Source organism: Thalia democratica, chromosome 3 (genome assembly GCF_965202585.1).
Source record: "Thalia democratica chromosome 3, ktThaDemo2.hap1.1, whole genome shotgun sequence".
Taxonomy (NCBI): domain Eukaryota; kingdom Metazoa; phylum Chordata; class Thaliacea; order Salpida; family Salpidae; genus Thalia; species Thalia democratica.
The window spans coordinates 41,033,482-41,045,602 of NC_139167.1; the positions used below are offsets into that span (position 1 = coordinate 41,033,482).

Sequence of the window (12,121 nt, forward strand, 5' to 3'; positions counted from 1 at the left end):
CAGCATTGTATAGCTGAATTATTCAGCTTGAAAACCTTGTTATTTTTTTGAGTCAAAGTTGATTGGGTTGGTGCTAGAACTAATAAAAAAAGTAGGATATTTTGGATCTTTCTTAGTTAATTTCACATATCTCAAAGTTTACATACTAAATTTGATAAACATTTTATAAATATAGTTGAGGTTACAAACTCTACTGTATAACGTTCCAATAAATTAAAGAAACTTATGCTTTTTCGGAATGCTGTTAATTTTAACCTTTTCAATTTTTGTCTTTGATTAAGGTCTTTTTGCTGGTTTATAAAGTATAAAATTAATTAAGAAACACTAAACAAATAATACTTGTTCGTTAGACAAATACAACTAAAAAAATGTTTTTGAAAATAAATTGAATCTTTTTTTTGTATATATACTACCAAAACAAATAATATCTATAATTTTTTTCAGTTTTTGTTTCATGTCTACTCAAAAAAGAATAGTTTTATTATCTAAAAAAAATTTAAATGGTTAATAAAATGCTCTTATTTGCTTAGTTTTTTTTAAATATATTTAAAGTAGAATATTTTTTGAACATGCTAAAAAACCCTAATTAAAGACAAAAACTAAAAATATAAGTTTGAGATATGATTCATAAACATTTTTTATTTAGCAAACAAATAAAATCGACTTCAACTAACAGTTATCAATTACTTTTGTTAGCAACTAATTTTAAAATTAAGTTCTGAGTATGTAAACAGTTTCATCAGAAAATATTCAGTTAATACCAATTAACATAATTAAGAAAAATTAATTAGAGATAGATTAATAGTTTATAATTACATAATGATAAATAAATTACTTAGTAATTTAACTAAGATAAGCAAATTTATAAATATAAAAGTAAAACAAACAATAAACATAATAAAATAAGCGACAAACAACAATCATAACTATTTATAAAGATTAGATTTAAAAACGTACTTTTGCTTGCACAAATAGGTTTAAATGTTTTTATAATAATAATGTTAGAAAATAAAGATAATAAAAATTTATATGTTTTTTTTTTGAGATACGTAGACAAAGTAAAAAAGAGCCAAAACGTCCCACTTTTTCTATGTGATCTAACAATGACCCAATGAATTGTTGTATATTAATATTTTTAAAACATTTTTATTAAAATGAAATATATTTACACAATTGCAACAAAATCAAAAAGCATAGTTTTATATAAAAAGTGTAACACAAATAACAATAATGTGAAAAATATTCTGTTTACTGGAATACTCCTAGCTTAATATTTTAGGCTTGTTCTAGTAAATATCTTGTATGTTGTCGGCTTGAGCTCATCAATACAGTTCTTTTGTTGATGCAATCTATATTCTGATCTAAGTATTGTTAAAGATCCCATTAATCAGTTTGCAGGTTTCTCTTCCAAATCTGGGTCTTTTCTAGTTGTCTTTATATTTAACTAAACTTCATTAATAATTTTTTTTTAACTTTTTGTCCACCTATAGTTGTTTTTACAGCTTTTTTACTCATACATTGAAGCTTAGTTATAAAACATGCTTATCAAAGGCGTTTAAATAGAAAATTATTCGTTGTAGCATTTTGTGTTTGTATTAATTTCATCTGGCTTACTACTTTCGTTTTACTCTCTATGGTTTCTGTTTAGTAAAGAAATAATGTACTAAAGTTTTGGTGGTCCAAATTTGGAATTATAAATATTTAAAGTGTGCTTACAATAATAATATATGATTATTAAATTCCTAAACTTAAATCTTTGTTTGGTTTTTAAATCAGTTATTATTTTCTAGACCTAGATTTTATATCTTTTTTAATTTATAACTGTGTAACATTTTTTTGTAACCTTCTTTTTTATACATATAATTATTTTTACGCTCAGCTATTAAAGTAGTTGTTTTTCTTAGAAAAAAATTTTAATATTAATGTTGCTTTTTATTGCAAATTTTTTTTTTGATTACATTTTTAATAATAACAATTTTTTACTTATAAGCGACTAATAGAACTAGTGTGTTTTTAAAAACTATTATAATGAGATATACATTGCAAATTTATAGTTTATTAGACGCCGTTTCGACTTTTCATCAGTCATTGTCAATTACAAAACTGTACAAAATAACTAAAAGTTAGTGTTAAACAACTAAATACATAAGAAAAATTAATTATTTAGATATATATGTAAACAGTTAAATATTAAAATTATATACTACAGTAAAACTAAAGGTTACATAAATATTTATACATGGTAAAAAAGTATATATACAACTAATCAAAAATTCTTAATGTGTGGGTAATACCGGTTTAATTAATTGTTTGTTTTAAATTGGATTATAACGTTTAATTATAATTGCTTTGCTGATCAGAGTCTCAAGTTCATTTCTACATTCTTTTAAAATACCAAGACTGTTAACTGTTTTTCTTTCGTTTTTACAACTATTACAATTACTAATGTGGTCAGATACAGCTGTTTTACTTTTTAAATGTTCTTTGACTCTTTCTATTAGTGGTCTCGAAGTAAATCCAATATATTGAATGCTCTTATCCTTATAGCATTTTTATTCGTATAACACGTTAGATTTCAATTCGTGAGATGTCTTGTCTTTGTTGCTGAAGTAGTTACCTATTTTGCTTGTGGTAAAAATAACTTTGAAGTCTGCAATGTTCTAGTTTAACAATTTTTCTTGTTTCTTTTTATATTCGCTACTTGGTTTTCCTATGTAAGGTACTTTTAGGATGTTTTTGAAGTTTGAAGTATTTTGTTTTTCATTAGTGCGCTCTTTATTGTTGTTGATATATCTTTCAATTACGTTATCAACGAATTTCATTTGGTAACCATTTTTATGAACTTTCCTTTTAAGTTTGTTATTTCTTGTTTGTAAATTGTATCAGTAGAAGCTATAGTTTCTGCTCTAAACAAAAACCATAGTATTCAAGCCCTTTTTCATTTAATTGGTGTCATTGCACTAAAATTTAAAATAACGTCTGTATCAATTTCTTTTTTGCATACCTTCGTTATTACTTTTTCTGTCGTTATTTTAATTTTAATATCCAAAAATAGGAGTTCTTTTCCACTTTAAGTGAATTTTATTGATTTATGTAGGTTGTTTAATTTTTTGTGTAAGTTTTTAAATAAAACATCTTTTCGAAAGATACAGAATATGTCATCCACATATCAGAGGTATAGCACTGGATTGTTTTTATCTTCAGTGTTAAATAGTTGTTTTTCTAATGTTACCATAAAATAATTTGCCATAGTAGGAGCTAACGGGGTTCCCATACTTACACCATCTATTTGTGTGAATAATTTCTTAATATACTGAAAAAAGCCTCCAGTAAACATTGATCGTGTCTGATTTTTGTATGGTATTATCAGGTACTTCATCGGTAATCATCTATAATTGGTACATTTGTGAATAATAAAGCTACGCCTGAGCTAATACAGTAGTCACCATCTTTACGTTCGTATTAGGAGAGATTTTCTAAAAATTATATATTATTTTCTACCCAATATTGTTTTGGAATATGTGGTTTGATTATTTTATTCAAATATTTTGCAAAGTTGTATGACGTTGGATTTAACATTGATACAATAGGTCTCAATGGGTGTTGTTCTTTATGTACTTTACACGTTCCATACAATTTATCAGTCGAGTTACCACCCGTAATTAGACTGTTATATTTCTTTTTGACTAGATGAGGCTTGAGGTTTTGTTTTATCATTTCTCTTATGTGTTGGATTCTTCTTCTTGGGGGTGTCTGGAGTTTTTTCTATTGTCTTTTTCTACTAATTGAAACTTAGCCTTATCTTCAACAATAGTATAAAGTTTATTTAGATATTCATCTTTTGAGATCAAGCAAATACCGTTTTCTTTGTCATATTTATTAATCTTATATTTGTCTTATTTTTCAGATTAAAAAGAGTTTTGTGGAATTTTTTTTTTTCCTATTTTGACATATTTGCTTGCTTTTATTGAGAAACGTTCTTCTTAATCCATTATTTTCATACTTTAGGTTGTTGGAAGGTTATCTTTTCATTAAAGCATTTTTTAACTAACTGTTCAATTTCTATTTATATTTTATCAGCATCAATGTTTTTTGTTAGAAAATGATGTTATAATCTCCTGTAAAGACAACTTTTCCTCAATCGTTGAATTATACCTAGTTAAATTTAGTAAGCAGTTTTGGCTTCTCGGTCTTTGTCTAAACCACATCTTTTTTTCAATAAATGTGTTTTTAAACAATTTTTATATTATTGTTTGTTTTTGTTGTTATTATATATACTTATTTATTTAAACAATTTTTTTTGTGTAAAATCAATTAAAGTGTGTAAATCTTTCAATCTAGAATATTTCAGGGTGAAACAAAGTCGTTTTTTCCTGAAGAAATCAGCTCCATGATTTTACTCAAAATGAAAGAGACAGCCGAAGCTTATATCGGCAAGCCAGTCAGCGATGCTGTGATAACAGTGCCTGCTTACTTCAACGATTCTCAGAGGCAGGCAACGAAAGATGCCGGCATAATTTCCGGACTCAATGTTTTGCGTATAATCAACGAGCCTACAGCTGCTGCTATTGCGTATGGTTTAGACAAAAAAGTTGTCTATTGTTTAATATTTAAAAAAAGTTGTTTAATACTAGTTAATACTTCTTTTTTGACTGATAGTACTTTGCTCAATTTGTTATCTCTAAAGTAGCTACTAAAAACATATTAAGCATTCACTAGTTTTTTTTAGCTCTTTAATTTTAAAATTATTATAAAGCTTCAAGTGTCATATAATAATAAACTAATTTGTATGAATTTTGAACTAACATTGGAAAAAATAGTTTAGTTGATTAATGCAAATGCATATGCTTTTAAAACAAAAAAAATTATATATTCTAAAGTATTATAACGTTGTACTGTAAATTACCAATACTTAAAAGAATTATGTAAACATTTTTAATTAGTTGAAAAAAGAAAAAAATGTGTTGATATTCGATCTTGGTGGCGGAACGTTTGATGTCAGCATTCTTGCAATTGAAGAAGGAATATTTGAAGTTAAGGCAACTGCTGGCGATACTCATCTTGGTGGTAAGTTTTATGTTATTTTGATATCACAGAATTACTATAGAGCAATAACTTAAAGCTAAACATATATTTCTATTATTTGTTCTAAATAACAAAAAAGGATTTACTTAACTTATTTGCAACTCTTGTAATATTACTAATACTTCCAAAACAATTTAGTTCGTTGCTCATGATACTTTACCTACTTTAAATGTAGCATGTACAGATGACGATTTATGTATTTAAAACTTGTTATTATATTTAGTAAAACTTATAAAAACATATACATATAACCACTTTTATATTTTCGTATCAAATACAGTCTAGTGTGCAGTTTATAAAAACTTGTTTATACAGTTTATCTAAATCAATGACTTTAGCCCAGGGTTTGGAAAACTGCGGTCCGCAAGGTACTTTTAAGCTAAACAATAAAAATGAAAGATTTTGAGGTAGAAATTAAGCTCTTAATTAAATAATTAACTATTCTTCACTGATGCTATATATAGTGGTTGAAGATGCAAATTTATATTTATTACTACAATATTTTAAAAATAATTGCGCCCCACGAGCGACTTTTTTTTTGGCTCATAAAAGGTTACCGACCCTTGCTCTAGCCTCTGTTAATTTCTTATAAAACGTTGTTTCTTTCTTTTACTTTAGAGCGATGAAAGTTGCTAAAAAAACTGAGTTAGCCTATATAAAAACTATTTTCTGCTGAAGTTTCATTGAGCCCCTCTCATCAAAAAGTTTGCTCATTACATTTTAGTATTACTAACTAATAATAAACTTTGATTTTAAGTTTGATTATTTTATTTAAATTCTATATTAAACAAGTAAACTACTCAGATTTTAAAGAGAAACCTGTTTTGCTAAAAAATGAGTATTTTTAAGTCGAGTCTTTAAGTGGGTAAAGCTCGCCTTTTAAAGTAAACTTTATCTATTTAAATTTTTATTATTAGTATTATATGTTTAAAAGTATAACTCAAAATACAGCCAAAAAGTAATTTTTAGACAATTATTTTCTTAATCAAATTTTACATACCGTCTTGTTTTTTCATCTATAGTGTAAAAAATATAGACTCAGCTAGGTATAAACTAAAAAACGACTCAAGCTTAAAAGTTCTAATTTCATACAAAATCACATTGAATTCAAGGCGAGGATTTCGACAACCGAATGGTGGACTTCTTCATGAACGAGTTCAAAAGAAAGCACAACGCCGACATGAGCGCGAACAAGCGCGCGGTGAGAAGGCTGCGCACCGCGTGCGAGAGGGCGAAAAGGACAATTTCGTCGTCCACCCAGGCCAGCATTGAAATCGATTCGCTGCACGACGGAATCGACTTCTACACCAACATCACGCGAGCCCGCTTCGAAGAGCTGTGCAACGACCTTTTCAAAGCCACGTTGGCGCCTGTTGAAAAAGCGCTTGTCGATGCTAAGCTGGACAAAAACAAAGTTTGAAATGTTCTTTCTTGGTGTGAATAAACTTGTTTGTTTAGAAACTTCCCAAGCATATAAGTAAAGTACAATTTTTTTACGAATTTTACAACTTCAGTTGCAAAAGTTTTTTTTTTCTAATAAAGGTATGAAGTTTGTTTAAGTTTTAATTATGATACTAAAAGACTAATACATAATTTAAAATGTGGTTTAATTTGTTGTACAGTTGTTTTCTAAAAAAAATCTATTTAGTCAGACGAAATGTAAAATTCAAAGTTTGTTGTTTCATAAATTTTAAAACACAGTTAATACTATTTTATAATCTTAAATTAAGGGTTTCAAAAAAGTTTTTATAAAAGTAAAATGAGTATATTTCGTGCAAGAATGATAAGTATAATAAAGTGGTTTCAGTTTGTGACAGGGACGTAGCTAGCTCGAAAAATTTACGAATCTGCAAAATACAAAAAACAACAGGCACGACGCATGATGGCGTAATACGAAGTACAGGGCAATTTAAACTACCTCTAGTGTTATTGTTATTGCTCGAGTTGCTCCTGGTTTTATTCATTTGTTTTACTGTTCTCGCGTTGTAGCAAATTAAAAATTCACTTTTTAAAAATCTGTAGCTTTTAAAAATATTTTTTTACATTGCATTGCTTTATGATCAAGAGAATCTGAGCTGAGTAAAATATATATAGTTGTTAGGTATTTAATTTTCTTAAATTTTTAGACTTTACAAGTGACAGAGAGTGTTTGTATTTCAATATTATCTATCAGAAGGGTAAAACTAAGTATATAAAAAACTAAAAGCTAAGAAAGTAGGGTCTTTTTAAGCTAAAGAATTGATACAAAATCTCGTTTTTTTTTTGCAAAATTGTATACGTTTCTGCAGGTTTGCAGAAATGTACCAAGTTACGTACCTGGTTTGTAATTAATCTTTAAACAGTTAAGTAGAAAATAAACTTTCTTCAATTTAATTTGTAATTTTGTTAAATTTAGCTAAATGTTTTAGTTATAGCCTAAAGTGCTTGCTTTCCAAAAAAATAACTACAAAACAGATAGAAGAAATCGTGCTCGTCGGAGGTTCCACGCGCATCCCCAAAGTTCAAAAGCTCCTCACGGAATATTTCAACGGGAAACCCCTGAACAAGTCGATAAACCCGGACGAGGCGGTGGCGTACGGTGCTGCAGTTCAGGCCGCAGTGCTGACAGGCGACACTTCGCAGCAAGTGCAAGATCTCCTCCTCCTCGACGTCGCTCCTCTTTCTCTGGGCATTGAAACCGCCGGAGGCGTGATGACCGCCCTGATACCGAGAAACACGACCTTGTCCGCGAAAGAGACCAAGATTTTCACCACCTACTCCAACAACCAGTCCGGTGTTCTTATACAGGTGTTTTGTTTTTAATATTTTTCATTTTTTGTTTTCTTTTTTTTACTGGAGGTATAAAGAAGTCCTTAGTAAAAGCTCAATACAATTTGTTTTTTAGTTTTAAAAAAGTTGCATGGCAAAACAAAAAAAAAGTATCAGCTGGTTTTTCAACAGGTGTTCGAAGGAGAAAGAACGTTGACCAAAGACAACAATCTGCTGGGAAAGTTCGAGTTATCTGGAATTCCACCGGCTCCCAGGGGTGTGCCGCAAATCGAAGTTACATTTGACGTGGATGTCAATGCAATTTTAAATGTTTCTGCAGTTGACCGAAGCACCGGAAAGAAAAACAACATCAAAATAACCAATGACAAAGGTTGTAAATACTTTATTAGCTTCAGGAAGTTATTACTATTTGTATGAATTTTAGATATTATTTCTATTTGCTGCTATCCTTTTTCAGTATGTCTTATAGAAACGAAACTTATATTGTGTTATAATGTTACCCATCATAAATATTGTAAACAAAAACTATAAGAATAGAAGTTTGTTTGTTTAGTTTATGTTGTAATGATTATGATTTTTATTATTAGTTTTAGAGCATAGAAGGGTATTTTTTACATGTTGATCTCATTTTCAAGATCGTTGACTTATTTAACAACTACTTTTTAGCACTTTTTTTAGTTAAAACTAGTTTTTAAGATAAAAGACTAAAAAATTTGGAAAATTAAATGGAATCCCTAAAGAAAGTTTATGTAGACTGTTCCATTGCAAATATATCTTCTACAGTTTTCATTCAATCTTACAAGAATGTAAAGTAAACTTAGCGTAATATATGATATTTATAATTTATTGAACGACAAAAAAAGACGGTCAAAATATTTGGTCCTAGGACCTGGTGTACGAAGAACCTTTCGGTTATCGATTCGCACACCAGGTATACCTTTTAACGTCTTGTCCAGGACAAATTATCGTGAATACTTTTTGTTTTAATTTATAATAACAAAAGACTTCGTGTAATTAGTACGTAAAGGATACAAATATATAACTTATCAGTTGTTTTAATACCTCTTTAAAACATTTGAACATAGCTTTTTTTATAGGTCGCTTAACAAAAGAGGAAATAGATAGAATGGTTAAAGATGCGGAAAGATACAAACAACAGGACGAAGAGTTGAGAGACAGCATGCTTGCAAGGAACAATTTAGAATCTTACGTGTTCAGTTTGAAACAGATTTGTGAAGATGATGTGTTGAAAGATAAGCTTTCAGAAGCTGAACAAAACTTGCTCATTCAAAAAGTTTCTTTTTTAGTAATTTTCTGATATATATATATATATATATATATATATATATATATATATATATAATTATATATGTAAATTGTTAAACTTTAAGAAGTATCTTTTGGAAGGTAAAAAAAATTGTTTGGCACATTCAATAAAAGTGTATTAATAAAAGTAGTTTTAACTTAATTTAGTTTTCTTGTTATATATAAATCTTTACAGTCTAATGAAGCAGAAAGTTGGTTGTCATCAAATCCTGAAGCAAAGAAAAGTGAACTGTTATTGAAATTCAAAGAGCTTGAACAAATTGCAAACCCCATAATGACTAGATTACATCAGGAAGGAGCCACCGGTTTGATTATTTGATGTTAATTTTAAAAGCTTTATCATCAATGTAATTTTATTAATACAAATTTATTATTATTATTAATACGTGTTTTATTTTATTATTAAGTTTCAAAAGAATCTTTGATATTTAGATAAATAAGTTTTCAGACTTACTAGAAAATGGCTATTTTAAACAAATATGAGTAATCTTTTATAAAAATTATTAAAAACTTTTTTTGCCTTCATTGTCTTTATTAATTGCATTTAAATGGTATATTTTAATTTTTGAAATTTCATATGGCCTTTTCAAAAGTCTTTGTGTTATTTAGCCCTCCCCCGCTCTAAAATATTACTTATTTTTACCAAAAGTTTTTCCACATTCTCTTAGTCTGTATTTAAAGTTAATATAAAACATAAAGTTCAGATTTTAAGGGGCTTTATTTGTTTACAGTAGTAAACGTACTTTGAGAAAATACGGAGCTGCTTTTATGATTAGTACTAGTTTAATATAAACTTAGCTCTTTTTTTAATCTTCATGTACTCAATTATGTTTTTTATTACAAGTTTCTATGTTTCATATAGAACTTTTTCTTTAAGCTTTTCAGTTTATTTTTATTTTATTATCATTATTTAGAGCTTTTAGGCCAGTTTGAAGTTTCTTTAAAAATATAATAGTAAATTAGACTTTATCTTGTTTTTAAAGAACTCTTGCTCGATTAATGTAAGTTATTTGAACTGGAAAATAGAAAAGTTATCTTGGTTGTAGATCAAGTATTTTTTTATACAACCCTAAACAGTTTTATGAAGTAATTGGAGGCATAAGAGAATACTTGCTACTATATTTTCCCTATAATCCTTAAAACAGATGAGTATTTAAATAACAAGGTTTGTTTGGCAATTAAATACGCCCCTGTATGAACTCCAACTATACCATTTAGAAATTTGACAAACTTTTATGCCGAGCAAGTGTTTAGCCTTTTGTCTTGTTTTAAAGCTGATTAATATTAATTTTTTATGATTTTAATTTAAATGCATTTCGATTTATCAAAATACTAAAAAACTTGTACTTAACTAAGTAATAATACTAAACTCATGAATTGTTTCCTTTTAACTTATCTTATTAAGGCTGTGTAGTAGAAACAGGCATTGATGTTTTTTTTTGGATTAGCTCATGCACTTTTAGTAACTAAAAAAACTAAATCAATGACATGTAGTTTGTTTTGACAATTCGAAAAAGCCTATTTACTTATAATGAGTATACTAATACTTAATGTACTTGCAAAAACTAGATGTGTTTTCTCGGGGTACGGGTCTAAATTGCACGAAGACAAAATTGCACAAGGTTACTAAATTGCACGAGGGAACGAAATTGCACTAAGACGATTTTGCACCAAGGGTCAATTTTGCACGAGTTACATTTTTGCACAAGAGTAAAAAGATACAAAAAAAATAAAACAAAAAAAAGAATAAAAAGTTTAATAAAAAAAAGAGTAAAAAGTTACTGACCGAGGGCAAGGGTTAGGGGTAACAGTGATAGTAAAAAAAAGTTATTAAAAATAATAATAGTAAATAAAATTAATAAGAAAATATAGAATAAATAAATAAAATTTAACCTGTGCAAAATTGTCTGCTCGTGCAAGAGTATCTTCGTGCAATTTTATCCCCTCTGCAAAAGTATCTTCGTGCACTCGTGCAATTTTGTCCTCTCGTGCAATTTTGTACGTTCGTGCAATTTAGACAGCTACCTGTTTTCTCAAGCTAAATTCGTTTCGGATATTTGATTATTTTGATTTCTTTTTAGTAACAAAAATTTATATTTTGTAGGTGATACAGCTTCTCCTGTCGGAGGACCGACCATTGAGGAAGTGGATTGATTCATCAGGAAGAGTTAATTTTTAATACGTATTGAGTTTTTTATATAAAATGCCCTGTTTAAAATAAACATTTATAAAAGACGGACAGTTAATTCAATATTTTACATGTGCAAAGATTTTACCTCAAACAATCAACATGCAAAATGATTAGTCTGTTAAGTTGTATTAGTATTTTTTGTAATATTAGCTCTATTATAATATAATAAAATCACATTATCATTTAGTCTTACTTTACATGTTAGTAGCTAATGTATGTAATTGATAAGTGCTAACTGTAAACATTTTTACAACTTCTATGAATTTAAGTAGTTATGGTTTTTTAGTTTTAATAACATAAGTTAATAATACGTTTTTTATAAAACGTAGTTCTTCGCTTTTATACTGACTTAACTTTAAAATTAATTTCTAATTTAATGAAATTAGTTTAATTTTATTGAACAAAGTCACGATTATCAACGGAGAAAAGCTTCAAAATACATGTATTTTTATATATTGTATACGTAAAAGCTATTTGCCTTGGGATCTAAGTTTTTTGGTATATATATATTCTTGTATTCTGCCCTATCGCTAGTTGTCAATATTTATGTAAGAACTAACAAACTACAAAGAGATTTTACCAAGTAAATTTTGTGTTTATTAAAGCATTCAAGTAAATTTGCTTTAATAAATTCAAACCCAAATGACTTAGGTTTTAAGGACTTAAGTTTTCTATGGGACCTAACAATGACCTAATAAATTGTTTTTATTGGGTCTTTTATTAATGCAATCTTTATTTTGATATAGTATT

The 12,121-nt window shown here is 27.8% G+C and overlaps 1 protein-coding gene across 1 annotated transcript; it reads left to right on the plus strand.

Annotated features, from left to right (window-relative positions):
• The first annotated feature begins 3,155 nt into the window (after positions 1–3,155).
• Positions 3,156–11,334, plus strand: LOC145832293 (heat shock 70 kDa protein 1-like). The gene is made up of 9 exons (XM_082939610.1): positions 3,156–3,175; positions 4,342–4,591; positions 4,944–5,067; positions 6,198–6,499; positions 7,540–7,872; positions 8,026–8,224; positions 8,952–9,148; positions 9,356–9,485; positions 11,285–11,334. Exons 1-9 carry the CDS (start codon positions 3,156–3,158, stop codon positions 11,332–11,334), a joined length of 1,605 nt encoding a protein of 534 aa, XP_082795736.1.
• The last annotated feature ends 787 nt before the right edge of the window (positions 11,335–12,121 follow it).